The 16,548-nt window shown below is 38.8% G+C and overlaps 1 protein-coding gene across 1 annotated transcript in view; it reads left to right on the top strand.

The window, feature by feature from the left end:
• Window positions 1-4,487: 4,487 nt before the first annotated feature.
• LOC129773887 (uncharacterized) overlaps window positions 4,488-16,548 on the top strand; it is a 62,498-nt gene continuing 50,437 nt past the window's right edge. The window contains exons 1-3 of the mRNA XM_055777549.1: window positions 4,488-4,688; window positions 12,750-13,114; window positions 13,179-13,305. Coding sequence (XP_055633524.1) covers window positions 4,675-4,688; window positions 12,750-13,114; window positions 13,179-13,305 — 506 coding nt within the window. The 5' untranslated portion in view covers window positions 4,488-4,674. The remainder of the gene's footprint in view (window positions 4,689-12,749; window positions 13,115-13,178; window positions 13,306-16,548) is intronic.

The raw sequence follows: 16,548 nt of genomic DNA, 5'->3' as shown, positions 1-16,548 counted from the left end.
TTGTCAGAAGTAATCCTGACCACTTTGTCCCCAAACAACAGAGTAATTTCTATGCGAAATAATCGCTGAAAGTGAACAAAATATCTGTTCATCTCTTCTAGAATATGTGAACAGTCGTCAAAACTGTTGATTTGTCGAAAATATAGGGTCAAATAAACTAAATTTCACTAGAAATTCCCTAAATTCGAAACGCATAATATTTTGACATGCAAAAGCTCCACTGAAGTACAGGGCGACTCAAAAGTCATGAAATTCTTCAAACATGAGGTGACTATCAATACGGTGTCAATATTCAATAGTCACACTACCAATGTGACCACTTTACCCCCACGTGACCACTTTGCCCCCACTACCCCTACCTGTTTTACACCACGCTTGAATCTGGTTTGCTTTCTCTGTTGAGTTCTTTTTCTTCACACAAGCGTATACGGTTGGTATGGAGGCGCGCTGTTGTTTTTGAGCTTTGCTTAGAACGAACGCAGACAAAATGGGCGCAAGAATTCGTTACGTGTGTAGAGGCGCACATCAAACAAGTGAGAAGCGATGTTGAGGATCTGAATTCTGGGCTGTGTTCTTTCGGCGCTCTCGTGTTTAAGAATTTGGCACAATCCGTACCAAGAGAGAATATGTGTTTATTATGAACTCGCGCTGATGAAAATTAAACTCGAGTGCAGCGCAGCGTATTTTTTCTGAAGACTGCTCACGATACAATTGGGGCCTCTTTTATCAATGAAAAAATCTGCACTATCCTAATCGTGCTATCCTATCACATAAAAAATTTGTATAATACGGAAAAGTTAACTTCAGTGCATATATTTCAATTTCAATATTGATTAACATTGTTTGGGGTAGAGTTTGTTGCACGGTGCATAGCTTGTTTTCATTTTTACAGCTGATGAACAGGTGTTACAAGCACGTCTGTGAACTAAACAGCATCCATAGCACCACTAGTAACTATAAACTATAAATAATTACAAACATAATGAATTATAACGGCAATAAATACTAGCAAATTAGTAAAATTTGTCTAACTAATTATTTCTCTCAGTGATGCGATTAATCGATTATTTGGGGCGATTAATCATATCGATTATGTTTCATTCACAATGAGTGCGATTTTTTTATTTCAATAATGATTTTTATTCGTCAACCAATCAGAGCAAAGCGCGAAATCACCCATGACAGTGCGAAAAAAGATAGAACTCGCCAATCTTTGACTGCGAAAATCGCATTACTTTGACAGTAGATACTACATACATCAGACAGGTGGAACAATATATGCTAGATGGATTAATAATTTTCAGCTCCATACATATGAACATTTTTTTTTTTTTTTTCGCAATAAATTTTCAGCTCCATACATATGAAACGCTTCATCAAGTGAGAGCTGAGTAGATCACCTATTGCAAGCGTATTGCTGCATAATCAAAATTATTTTTACACATTTTTGTTAATATTCGATTGAATTTGTTAGTTTTTCTATTATTAATTATCTGGAATTTTATACTTGCATTTACACTTTTAGCGATATGATTTTGTTCCACCATCTAGTACGACCTTGTCCATAACAAATAATGGCAGTATGATGAGAGAGATGCAGGTTTGACAGACAGATTATCGCGCGATATCGTGCACCATTGTAAAGAGCTGCACTGAAAAATATCGCGAGTGAGTATATCGCATGCGATTAAAAGCCTGCATTGCGAAGGAAGCATAACGAACGAAAAATATTTCATTAGTTGATGAACGAATAATTTCAAAAATCGGGGATCACCATTTTGGACACGCATATGGGTATTTTATCTCGCTTATTTAAACCTCCTGTACTCGCGTGCAAAATCATAAGTTCTATTGTGTATTTTTTAGGCTTTATTGGTATGATTTGAAAAAGAGTATATAATTGAAATGAACAAAAAACTCCAGAAAATATGTTTTCTACATCTTTATTCATAGTGACCATTCTATCCTGGATTCCTCGAGAAGACGCACCACGCTAGATATGGAGTACAGACTAGGGGGTCGTTGCTGATTAATGGTCAGCTGCATCCCAATAGGAAGTATCCCGTGTCGGGCACAGGTACAGATCATTGAAGACAGCAACATCACAATTACGAAAACACTTGTAATACTAACCTCGAGCCAACCGCGAGTAATCGGTTACATATTACTAACATAGTTATAAGGCAAACATTGTCGAAATATTGAACTCCCGGCCCCGTCAGGTTGACGCCATATGAGCCTTAATAAAAATATATATTTTGGATAAAAAAAAAAAAATACATCTTTATTCAGTTTTAATAGGCATCTAATTCAGCCTCATCCTCAAAACAGAGTAATTTTTGATACTGCAACACAAATAACGAAATTCGACTTTTTTCCTGTTATTAAATGATAGTAAACAATAATTCGTGAACAGTCTTCCAAAAAACACTTACAAATGTGCGCGATGTTCAAATTCCATGTTTTTTTTAAACACGAACATACTTTACACTAGTGCTCAATTTTTATCTCAAACACGCTCAATGATGCATAAACACAAACATGTTTAAATCACACGCGTTTCTCACATCATAAACAAACATGGTGTTTATTATTCAAACGCATCGTACAAAACATATCACCCGTTATCGTAGTATTCGTTACATATAGATTGTTTCCATGCACAGAAAGAAATTATTCATCCTAAAGCATTCCTTTATAGAATACTTTTTCACAGAAACTAACTTCGCATTGCAAAAATTGTGGCTATGAGTTCATGCACATTTTGCAAGTCTGATTAAATAATCCTTGGTTTTCTCCCGTGCAAAGAAAACATCCGAATTGAAAGAAACTTTCTATGAGTATGAGTAACTTTCTATGAGTTTTTTGCGTGTGGGTTGCCAATTGAAGTCTGGAGAACCAACTGCACAGTGGGCGACGTCATACAAATGCTGGCCAAATAAATAAACAAATAGCCAAAAATTAGTTTTAGATTCATGTTTTCGGAAAGTTTACACATATTCTTGGATTTTAATGTGGGTAACTAAACATCTCCGCCACGCTCTAATAATTTTAGTACTTTTAGTAGGTTTTATGAAAGATGAGAAGGTTTACTTGTTCAAATAGCTAATAATTGCGGATGTCACATAAATCCAATTTATGAATTGATGCTTGCGCAAAACAATGATATCAATCGTGAAGAAGAATTTTGTTCAGAACAAATAAATAGGTTTATTTTATTTGCCCAAATTTTTAGACGAAGCACCCATCGTCATGATAGCGAAGGATTTATTCCATGTCAACACACCAACACACCGTCTGTTGAGTGGCAGTGGTAGTGTGGTGTCCAGTTCGCTTCTTCTACTCTACGCACTGCCGGTACTTGGGGTGAAAACGCGAGAGAAACTGTACACCATGCTCGAACATCACGTGAAACAATAGGATTACACGTCGTACATCAAAACATACTACGAATACAAACATGTCACATTTTCAAACAAAGGTACGAAAAAATCATGTTTGTGTTTAAACACCAAACTGCGAACAGTATCGTGAACATGTTTATCTCGGACGCAGTGTTTTTTGTGAAAAACGGAAGACTGACTGGAACCAATGCAACAAAAATCATACCGGAAATTCCAACGAAAACTATACCAAAGCATTCAAACACAGTAGAAGCCCTATTGAGTCACCATGGATAGGAAAAATCGCGGATAACACTCTAAAGGACTGAACAATTGTAGTGCAAAGGCGACACAAAGAGATATTTTAATATGAAATTATCAAAAAAGAAAACATCAAACAATCAAACCAAAAGATCAAGAGCCTACCACTCACTTACAAGTTTCGGGAAGGCCTATAGAATTACAATGAAACTCGCTTTCGGATCGCTCGCGGTTCTACTGTACTACTGTAAACAAATGAGATGTGCTTCGACAAATCAGCGCAAAATCGAAATAAGCTCTCAATAAATTAAAATTCTACTCGAGGAATGCGATAAGCAAACACAAAAACACTTGCAAAAATGTGTATCATCCTTCATTAGCTTCGTTTCTCTTTCACCGCGTCTAATCGGCAAGAAGATCGTTGAATTGCGAAAGTAAAGAGAAATGAAAAGATAAAAATATATCCATACTATGATGAGTACCATTTGAGACAGTGCGAAGTATCATTTAGCCCCAGGGGATGATAGTTTGCAGATTGGTAACATTTGGTATTCTTAATAACTCGTGGCGAACTGATGACTCTTGGCGCAAAACCGGCAGCAAACGGGGCAACGGGAGAAATGCGAAAAGTCTGGCAAATGACGATGATCGAGATGATGATGATAGTGGTTGATTCAGATGACTGAAGATGATGTTCGTGGCCTGCCTTGGCCCGAGATGGAATGAGATTGGCTTATACATTCTCATAAAATTGCACAAGACACATTTAAAAACAGGAACTAAGACTCGCGCGCTTAAAAGGAGAGGTATCATTCAAAGGAAATTGGAAGCTTCGGGTCAGTTACTTTACGACCAAAGTGATGTTCAAACGCGCCATGTAAAAGGGTCGTCTTGTTTTTTAAATTGGCCGCAAGTTACTTACTGGAATGTGAAGACCCTAACTGTACCCAAAGAATCCGCGAATAAAATCGAATGTGGCAGAGTGAAGTGTATCGGAAGTTTGTTATTGAACACAGCTGATATCCATATAATGGCATATTTCCGGTAATGACCGTTTTCTTTACCTGAATGACCTATTTCATCAAATCACATCATTGAGTGTATTCATTTAGCAAAAGAAAATATGTGTAAAGAAATTGTGTTGAAAAATTGTGATTGAAATGACCAAACCGTTGAGGTTGACCGGCTATTCACGTTTTCATATTGGTTGTTCAGAAAATATCCGGGGTTATTGATCACTAGATGTTGTTGATGGTCATATATAAGGCTATAATAATACAATTGTATCAGAGGAAGGAGCGCCTGAAAGATGAACCTGTAGGTTACGTTTCGTGTAGTAATTTACCAATCGTGTCGAAAGTTATACTGATTGTAAATGAGTGAAATTCCTGAAAAAATACGGTATGCGCAGTAGAAACATGCAATCATCACGGGCGATGAAAAATGGGTAAAATACAGGAATATCGTTCACAAAACATCATGCGCTAAGAACCACCACAAACTGCTTCAAAGACTGGATACTGTATGTATGATGGGATTGAGAAGGTTCATTATAAGGTATTCACGCATGGCCTACCGATCAGTTCAGAGCTCTACCGCTTTGAGCTAGACAAATTACACGAAACTATTAAGAAAAGCGATCAGAATTGATCAACAGAGATGTTGTTGTCAGAATTGTAGTGCTATGTTGTTGTTCTGATAACGATGACACAAGATTTATTTGGTACTGCTCCTTAATACCAATCAATTGGATATGCCTTAACATGTATTGAAGCGCCCAACTTGATAATCGGTTACATATTACTAACATATTTGTAAGCAAACATTGTCGAAATATTGAACTCCCGGCCCCGTTAGGCTAACGCCATATGAGCCTTAATAAAAATATATATTTTGGATAAAAAAATGTGTTGAAACGAACAGTGAAGAAAATATTAAGGTCGCAAAAAAACTAAAGCTTTACTCAAATAACGTTTTCATGAAATCCAACGAAAACAGACTCTAATTTCATTGAGAGGCAACTAGACTTCTTAGGCTTGTATCCCCATGCGTATCTTATCGTTTAGGATGACAAACGGATGCCAGCAAACACGCAAGATCTCCCCTTCCCCTTCCAAGGGTTTGGATTATTCACACTCTTAGAGGGGAACGGAGTTTAAAACTTGCTGACAAATTACCCAACTTACCCAAACCAGGTTTTATTCACCGCGAAAGAGTAAGTCGTGTTTCGATATGGCAGGCATCGTTTTTAAGATATACACTATTGTAAAATTGAACTAATCGTCATCATTTATGCGTATCAGGCAGATGCAGCTCAGGAGTCACATAGACGTATAATCTAAAACAATGTATTACTGAGAAAAGTCGCTGTGAAAAATCATTCAACAGTAAATCCTATCAGATCGTAAACGAGGACATATAATTGCACAGTTATGTTGCTATGGTGCCATGCTGTCGACTATGTTACTCCTTAACACTCCTCCTATAAATTGGTTGATTTGATGCCAATAGCTTCTCGTAATTGCTTGAGCTTGATTACTCCTAAAGATTTGGATAACAGGTATGTTTCCATCATGTCATTGTACAGTACTGTATGGTTACAATGATATTCTACTTCCTTCCATCTGAACCCCATTTGCATCCTATTGGGTTGATCATTCGCATCCTATTTGCATGATGCGACACCATTTCTTCTTCCATTGTGGCCTTCTATTTCACATGCTCAGAATTTCAAATGGCTTCAGCGTACATCTTCGATGGCAGATTTACGGCAAGTCCATAGGAGCGTTCCACAGGAACACCAATGTTCGGTCGAGAAGATCGTCGCACTGATTCGGAGTTTGTCGTATCTTCTACCGGATTTTGCTGCCCACGATCGCAGTCTTCAATCACGAAAAACTGCACAGAGTCATCAAGTTCTTTCGGTTTTACATTCTGTTCTTGTGATTGGACCTCCTCCACTCAAAAAGAAATGAACAGAAATTTCTCCAACATTATTTTCATTAGATTTTTTCTCCACTGGTACATTCTTGCTTCCACAATCTAGCTCCAGGAATTGGACATCGCGACTAATAATGACTTCTCCTGTTTTTGTGTTCATCAATCTACAGGCCTTGCTATCAACTGCATACCCGACAAATGTTAATTTAGTCGTTTCATGAGGGCTTCCACGCTGGATTGTCCAGTAGCATGCATATAGCCCCGTCCACTCAAGCTCCTATTCTTTGTTACGGCTAACCCATTTTGTTGTGGTGCAGAGCATGTATTTTGCCTTTATACCTTGAACTTTATAACTTGTCGGACGCACATAACGATCTAAACGTTGGAAATTTTTGCTTTCGCATGTAAGGTGGGACGTTGCATCTGAGTCTATCATCCACAAACTCGAGATATAGCTTTGGCACCGAGCCATGAACCTGAACGACATTTCCCTATCGTTTTCGCGCACTGTTTTCGCCTTCTCTCTTAACTACTTCTTTTTGAACACCTCTTCAACCTTCGAAGCACGACAGTCCTTCTTACGATGTCCCTGCTTTCTCCAGAAGTCGCTTTTTCACATGCGTACCGTGCATGGCTCTTAAACTTGAGTCGGTCGTTGATAATCAAACCAAGATATTTTAGCTCACGATGTTCGCTTGTTGCACAGCCCTGCTATTGCTGACCAACACCATTTCAGCTCTGTGGTGAACCATCTGTCACCCTGTCTCTTTCTTCCAGTTTTCCACAAATTGTATCGCCTCTGCAGCCAACATTTCGATTTCATCTCGCGTTTCGCCGTCACCTTTAAAGAAACATCGTCGGCGTAGCCTGTAATCTTCACACCCGTTGGAAACCTCAATGTAAGCACTCCATCGTACATCCAGTTCCACGGTGTTGATCCCAGGATAGAGCCTTGTGGTACCTTGTGGACAAAGCTTTGGCGATGACATTCCATCTGGCGTTGTTGAATGCATTTTTTATTTCGACTATTATTACGTCGCAATTGAGGCCGGAAAAGCACTCGCCGTACTTCCTTGAGAGAATACGAGAAATTTTGAGTGCTTTAACCAGACGCTGTTATGTCATTAAATTTGTCTGGGTCCCTTCACATTTCTCAATTCCGGGTAATGAGAGGGCTGACTCATTGGCAAAGGTAGGTGCAATTGAAGACGATATTTATCAGCGTCAAATCGCCTTCAATGAATTTTATTCTTTAGTCCGTAAAAAATACTAACTTCGTATCGCTAACTGGCAACGTAAGTGGAACGAAGATGAATTGGGTCGGTGGCTTCACTCGATTATCCCTAAGGTTAGCCTCAAACCATGGTTCAAAATTCTGGACTTGAGTCGGGACTTTATTCGCACCTTCTCTCGACTCATGTCCAATCACTGTTCGTTAGACGCGCTACTCTTTCGTTTTAATCTTGCCGATGGCAATATCTGTGCTTGTGGCCAAGGTTACCACGACATCGAACACGTTGTTTGGTCGTGCGAGGTGTATCTTGTTGCCTGATCGAATTTAGAAAACTCTCTTCGGGCCAGAGGAAGGCAGCCAAATGTGCCGGTGAGAGATGTGTTGGCTCGGTTAGACCTTGATTACATGTCCCAAATATATGTCTTCTTAAAAGTTATCGATCTTCGTGTGTGATTGTTCTTATATCCTTATATTCTCCTTTTCCTTTTCCTTCGCGAGAAATCAAATCCCTTCTTACTAACAATAGAATAAGGTGAAATGTAAATACATATTAGATATAAGATAGGCTTAAGAATTGAGAATGATGAATGTGAGTGCGAATGTGAGTGTGAACATTGTCAACATATCCTTATATCCCTTCCTTTTCCTGAAAAAAATGTCACCCTTCTAAACTCGAGCAAACCGCGAGTAATCGGTTCTCTACTTCATTAACACTAGAATTAATGAAAAATGTTTATATATACTTGTAACAATACAGATAGGAGTTTGGCTCCTTTAAACTTATGTAACTGAGCCTGTAAAAATAAATGATTTAATAAAAAAAAAAATTACGTCGCAATACCGATTTCCGCTCCTTTCCGCTTTAATGCTTTGTTGGCTACTTCGGTGACTGATAGGATAGCATACACTGTGGATCTATCTTTCCGAAAGCCCATGTTTACTATCTGCGCACCACGTCAATCTGTTGAGAATTACCCTCTCCAGCAGCTTTCCGAGTATATCCAAAAGGCAAAGGGGCCTATACGAAGATGGATCGCCTGATGGCTTGCCAGGTCTCGATAAAAGCGCTAGTCTATGTCTCTTCCATATATCTGGAATGGTACCATCATCCAGACACTTCTGCAGTGTTCTATCAGCTCCTCTGCTGACACTCTATCGATGTTTTCTTCCTCATTAGCATATGGTGCAAGGAGCCAATTCACCAAATCATGCTGTGGAAAGAGTGCCTCTATGATACTCTTAAGTTTATCCAGGAAACCTCTGATTTTTGCCATCACTACTCTGTATGCATTGTTCCATGGGTTCACATCGGCATCGAGTTTGCAACAGTTTCTTTTACTAAGCCGGATTTCATGCTTGAGTGCGAATTTTGTCACACTAAATGTTAACATGCGCTCTAGTCTGTCGGTGGCAGACCTAGCCCTTTGCATCTGCCTTCTGGTTCGGAGACAGTTTCCTCAAAGGGAGTTAACCCTTTCGCTACGAACGTCGTCTATAGACGACATTTGCATGTAGCACTCCGACGGAGCACAGTGCCCTAGTGAAAGGGTTAATCGTTTCGTTCCACCAATAAACAGGGCGGTATTCATTTTTTGGCTTTGATTGGCGTCTCGTAGCATGCGTTTTAGCGAATTGCTTAATGATCGCCGTGCTTATAGTCATCGCTAACTCTCCAATTCATGTTTGTTGCCAACGTTGCGCTGCAGAAGGTGACATCGATAATGGAACTTAGTACTAGTAAAAGTAATATTACGTAATATTACGCCACGTATTACGTTGAGACGGCGAAGTTCCTCTAACGTTTACATTAAAAAAAACATGGACAAAAATTGCCGATTTTTCGACGAAAACATTTAAGTACAGTGGAAATTTATAGTACGAAGTGTCTGCCGGAAGTTGCGTCGTTCATCAAGGAATACCATGAGGGCGAAGACGCGGCATTCTGGCCGGATCTGGCGTCGGGCCACTACTCGAAGCGATGGTTAGAGGAGATGGGGCGGCTGATATCGATGTGGTACACAAGTCGGCGAACCCGTTCAACGTCACCCAGCTGCGTCCCATCGAGAATTTCTGGGAAAACCTGAAGCATGAGATCTACTCCAATAATACTCCAAAAAACATGCCTGAACGCATGTTTTCGTCCGCCATGGCGAATGTTCCGGTTAACTGCCGGAAGGTCGCTCGCAAGGGCGTAGATTTTGTTTGCAAGTAAGCAAGTAAGCTAATATAATAATATACCTTACATGGGAAATTTATCAAACTCAATTATCTGTCTTAGTTGTTTTTATCCCCATCCGAAAAAAATACTACGAATTACTACTAAGCACTACGAAGCTTGATATACTCGAAGAGTTCTTGCTTTTTGGGTCCGGCCAACATCGATTCGTCATGCAGCTCTGGCTGCTCAAGGGGTTTGTTGCTGTTTTGTTTTGGTGCTCTCACCTGACCTCTTCTGACAAAAATATTCACATTTTCTACTTCATTCTCTATTTGTTGTGTATTCGTTGTATCCTTCATATTATATTCGGATCCTCCTTCCAGACCGCTATCTCCGCTCGGGATGTACAGTCGCCTAAATGATCCCATGGTTGTCTATGCAACCAGGGAGGCCATGAAAAGGTTGTCACGGTCCTCCAGGGGGTACCATGCTCAGTGCCTGATCAGCGCAACACAGGAATGCTACATCTGAACCCACAACGAGTTTTGAGCGTACCCGAAGACCTGCCGGTCGCACCATTAACCCGCTAGTCATCCAGCTCTACTATAGTAACTGAATAGCACGACTAGTGTAGTTTCCAAATCATTCCATATCTGTGTCATTTTCACCAGTATGCCGTAATTAGAATCTCACTGGTATCGATCCTAAGGGTGGGTTTAGACTAGTGATATATTCGTGTGAAGAAATATGATGAGATTTATAGAAATCGCATCAACCGTTTACACTAGCGTGAACTTCTATAATGAATATATTCATATTTTCGGTGAATTTATTCACCTGAAGTAGAACTGCATCCAACTTTAGTGATTTCACACCAGTGAGAAATTCACAAGCGTTTACATATGCTGAATTTATTCAAGTTATATATACCTCGAATAAGTGTATCATATTTATTCTCACCCGTTTACACCTATTTTCACGTGAATAAATCCATCTATAGCTATAGATCTCCCTAATGTAAACCCGCCATAATATGCCCGTTGGAATTCCATCCTCTGTTGTATGCCGCGGTATTTTCCCCGCGCTATCACACTAGGGCTTTACCGCGCCCTTACTCACGTTGTAGCTCGATTAGTCGCCTCTTACGACATGGACAGTGACCAAGATCAGGAGTGCTATTCTAGGCCGGAAAATCCACAGCGATGGTGATGGTGTGGCGAGCGCATTCATAGGCTTGAAAATGTCCAGAAAAGATTCTTGAAATTTGCACTGAGAAATCATACAGTCAACAGCAGACACGAGATCCCAGATATAACATTTTTTTTTGCAATTTACTGAGCGGACGTGGTACAGAAATTACAGCAACCAGGAGTAACTTATCTGACTGCATCTCTTTCGTATCCTATGTACGATTTTGATGTGATGAAACGGATAGTACTTTGGCCGGATATCCGGCCAGCTTCTGATATTAGTAACAGAACGAGCACTAGGCTTCATTTCTTCGATTCATCGATAAGCTTCTGTGCCTGCTAATTTCTCCCGCTTAAAGATTGCTCGTTTCTAAGATATTTTTTCCACTTACGCTCCACGAGTAGTGAGAACAATAACAGCCCACCGTGTCTGAACTTCGCATTGTCACTGCAAAGATAACATGGTGTGGAGTATGCTGTGTAGGGCATCCCTTGGCGACCGAGTATTTTTTATCCCCTCTTGAAATTTTTAAATCCATTCTTTGGATAGGAGGCATTTTATTTTACTCAATACATTCGATATAGCACGAACATTCGGCGTCCAGAAAGATGTTCTAGCAATGGAAACCCCATAACTTGTCATACGCTCAAAAACACGTGCTCCCCCACATCGCGAAGAACGAGCGACTTCTTGGACGGTCAATACATCATGTTGATGTCATTCGTCGTATAGCTCTGATTTAGCCTCAATGGCCTCTTCATATCCCGTACTATGAGAAAAAACGAAGAAATGATTACATTTCAAAAACGGTGGCTGGCAATATAATAAAATTTCACTCATTCTACTCTACTCAGCAAAGTGAGACATAAACCACTAATTTTCAACAAATCATTCGTTTCATTCTTCAACATTACGTTAAATAGAACGCTTAAAATCGAATCGAAAGGCAAAATGGAACCGTGGAGTAGACGAGAAATCCCTCAGAAGTACGTCTACTCCAAGCTCATGTTTGAATCATAAAAATTATGGAAGCGTAATAAATAATGCTTTACAGCGAACCGCGCACGTTGTGTTTACAAACAAATGGTAATAATGGTTGAGTAAAATCAATTATCCAACATTTATTTGTTTTAATTAGTTGCTTCTTGCACCAACACTTCGTATCACACTCCAATGCAATTCTGCAAGTCCAGCTGTGTACAACAACAACTTGAATGAGGTGGCGAACGGGGGTGTTTACGCTAATGGAAATGGTGTTTCAGTTTTTTTATTTCGCTAATTACTGCTTTATGTACATCACTTCATGGGAACGGCAGCACAATCACGCGTTGCCGCCTTTCTTCGGAATAATGTTGTATGGGATATCCAATGAGAAAATGTAGATTCTAGGTACCAGAATTTTGAATTCTCAGCATTGATCGATGATTACATGAATGGAGTGGTATACGCAACATAATGGTTAATTAAAAATGTACAGCTTTATATAAAATCTAACGGATTAACTTTTCATATTCTCGATTATGATTTTCCAAAGATACAACTCTACCTTTTCAACTTTGATTTATTCTCTGTAATCCCACAGTTTCATAATTTTTACAACATCAATCGCCACATTCTGCGTCATCCTTACAACTGGACCATGCTGCAGCTCGGAACTAACAAACAGTTCGAAAGTCAACTCCATGGTGCGGGAACTGGAACGGTTAGAACCCAACGAAACAAACCTACCGCGACCGATTGTACCTGCACAGGTGCAACCGAAGAGAATGAAACTCAAGGTAACACCCAAAAGACGTAAACACAGCAATGCTACAAGTAACACAACAAAACGATCGAAACACAAACGGAAATCCGCCATGCATAATGCCCTCCAGTCAGCGGCTCGGAAGGGAATGGAAGCGATGATAGAGTTGTTTGACAGACGCGAGCCAGACATGGTTAAGAGAGGTAAGGTGCATTAATACACTAGAAATGAGATAAACTAATAATTATTGTCAATTTTTTTTTTTAGGGAATATTCTTGATCCAAACGATCCCGGAGCTTTGCTTTCGAAGTTTAGTTCATCTGATGATGTTCCCGAAGATCAGGCTAAGGGAGGTTATGCTGCATTGGTAGCAGCTAAGCATTTGAAGGAAAGGTAACGATTTATCTCAGCAGTAATTAAAACATATAAATTTGGATACAGATGAAAGATGAGACATAGGTAACTGTTCACAACAGGATTGACTTTTCAAAAAAAAACATAGGTAACAATCGTGTATTCATATCGTCTATAGCATTCAATGATGTGTTCAAAATTTGGGAATCGATTTCCGATTCAGTTGTGAACTGCGCGGCTCACTGAGAAGAGTTTGAGACTAATACAGTTTACCATTCCACGTTGACAACTTTGAGAAGTACTTTAGGAAGTACTATAACTTCATACAATGTTATCTAATTTGAGATATCGACCTTGGTGAATTCTTTCTGTTTTATAGCTTAAAAACCCAAACGGATTTCTCGTGGTGATTTTGTGTACCGATCAAATAAACAAAATGCAATTGGAGCCAAAATCGATAAATAAGGTGAATGGTTTTCACGTTGTTTTTAGTATGAAACTGACGAACGTATGCAACGCAACTATATTTAGTTCTTTTGGTACCAATCTTACAATGACTCGTTTAAGGCACTTATGCAGAATGCTAGCAATTGATCGAAACGATTAGTATTTATGGTAGATTCTTCTGATACCGATACCGATAGCCTGAAAGACATCGTCATCAATTAAATCAAAACATTTTGAAGCATTGAAACAACTATATGTGAAACTTCTACTCTACATTCTGTCCAACTTCTGTAAGATCACCTTGAATACATTTCGTTGTATCACAAACATTTCAACAAGATATTTCGATACATTGTTGAATGCATAGAATAAAGTATATTTGATATGAAATATGATAATTTCAACTATCTATTTGTTATAAGACCATTTCAAAATTCATGAGTATTATCAAGAACGAATTCAAAACAATCGGCAGATTTACATGTCAATAATTGGTAACCTTGCCATTTCGGTTAATAATCTGGTAAATTCGTTTTGGCATACTATTTACCAAATTCTGCAGAACGGATTTCTCAATATTTTCCCATGTCTCCAAAATTGCATCCTTGAGTTCATCAACCGAGGTGTACTGCTTTCCCTCAGCGTAGATTCTGCGTACTAGGATCCCCCAAAGATTTTTAACAAGATTCAAGCCTGGAGAGCGAGCCGGCCAATGAATCAAGTTTTTGGTCCTTAAACTATTGCTTAGTTTCCTTACTAGTATGAATAGTGTCATTGTCTTGCTGGAATTCTGAAGCATATGAAAGCCATCTTGAGCTGTCCGGTTGCACAGAATCTCGCCCAAACCATGCACGAGCCTCCACCAAAGTTCCTGGTTGAAAAATACTGCTCCTCCTTCCAAAAATCACGCCAGTACCCGCTGAACCATCAAGACCATCCAAATTGAACTTTTTTTCAACACTGATGATAACCTACCAAAGCTAAAGTTTAAAAAATGCCGTCATTGCGACATTGCAGAACCTTCCGTTATGATATATGGCAAAATGTATTCTTTTGAAAACATTCTTCGTCATTACATACCATGTTCAACTGTCGGTTCATGTGAGCCTTTGCAAAATTCAGACGTCTTTCGATGTGAGATGGTCTAAGATTAGGAGCTTTATCCTTTTTAGCCTTCTTCATGTAAGGACTTTTTACCAACACTTTGACGAATTGTCTCCCGGGAAACATTTAATTCAAAGATTGCTTTATTTGCATAAGCGATTTTGAAGTATTCGAAGCTGTTCTAACTATTTATCGCTTATCTCGGTCAGAGAACTTCAATTTACGTGGAGCTCTCTTCTTCTTACCGTATCCTTGAGGATTGGCCAAATAATTGAGTACTACTTGATGGGAACGTCTAATCCGACGAGCACTTTCTCTGATACCAATATTTTCTTGGTGAAATGCATCGATTTGACGTTTTTTTTTCTCCGTGAACACTTTTCCTATCGGCATTTTCCAAATTGATTGAGCTAAAACAACGGAAAATGTAACTGGCCCTATACTAACTTGACACTTGAAAATTTCAAAAACATTTGTTTACGCTCAGCGCTTACACAAACACATATGAAAATCATGCAGTGTATGGTAGCAAACGCGAAGCAAACGTGTGTTTTATTCATTGGATACCCATATGAGCGTCTCATCCGCCTGCATCGTAGGACTGCTTATGTTTAGGAGATACCTTCCTGTAAAATGGAAATCCAAAAATTGTTACATGTTAAAACTCTCAAATTTATAGAATCCATGTGTTTTATGTATTGTAACACGTATTTTCGGGAATCTGATTTGTAACAAAAAAATAGGTTTTGTCAGCATTGACAGTCCAGGAGCTGTTTTTTTTTTCTTAGCAATTCCATCAGCAAAGATGTTGTCTTCAAAAAATGATTTACTGCTGAACTATTTCAAACTATATAAACAGAATTAAAAATCCATAAGCAATATATGTTTCCAACTGTAGCCATCAAACTTATTTTAGGAATTAGAAAGTTTTAGTGATTTTCAAACGAGCATTTGCCAAATAACACAATCAAGCTTCAGTTCAATGAACGTTTACCCCAATGTTTCCGTAATAACGAATCTGAGTATTAAAACCATATTCTGGAGGAAACAAATATAGAGGGTGATGTTCAAGACACGACCGCATTGATTGACGTAGGACTACGATATTAGTTTTTTGTATATTACAGATTTAAACGAGATGAACGAATGTACTTAGAAAGAATTTTTTGCGGTTTCAGGTGGAAAGAGAACATTTTGAGATAATCATTATCATTATTAACGTAAATAAACTTTTCGGCATCGAATATGTATTCTATGTAAAAGAGTAACACATTTTCTACATGTGATGGAAAAAGTCACAGGAGGGTTGTATCCAAGACACGACCGCATGGTTGACGTAGGATTCCGTTAGACTATCTGCTGCATGCTGATTTTAGATATGTTTGAAGAATTACATTGTTAAACTCTTCGATAATGATTTGGGTCCCGTTTTGTCTGGTTGTTAGGTTTTGTTTGTTCACTCCACCAGTGTCCATAACCGAGTGATAATTTTAGAAGGATGATGAAGAGTCATTAGATGGTGCGTATCACGTACCAAAGCCGCCCTCTGTGGTCCTGGACGAGATGACTCCTGCGTTAGGTATGAATGAAATAAAGAAAAAAAAAGCTCATCAATGTAACATAAGACAATTATCATCATCGAACACAAGTTTTCTCACCACAAAAAAATGTTACTTTAGTATACAGAAAATATATTTGTAATGGAAAAGGTAATTTCATTTATATTTTTTT

The sequence above is a fragment of the Toxorhynchites rutilus genome, chromosome 1 (genome assembly GCF_029784135.1).
Source record: "Toxorhynchites rutilus septentrionalis strain SRP chromosome 1, ASM2978413v1, whole genome shotgun sequence".
Lineage (NCBI taxonomy): Eukaryota > Metazoa > Arthropoda > Insecta > Diptera > Culicidae > Toxorhynchites > Toxorhynchites rutilus.
Note: the sequence above shows the minus strand (reverse complement) of the source record. Positions and strands in the feature narration are given on the sequence as shown.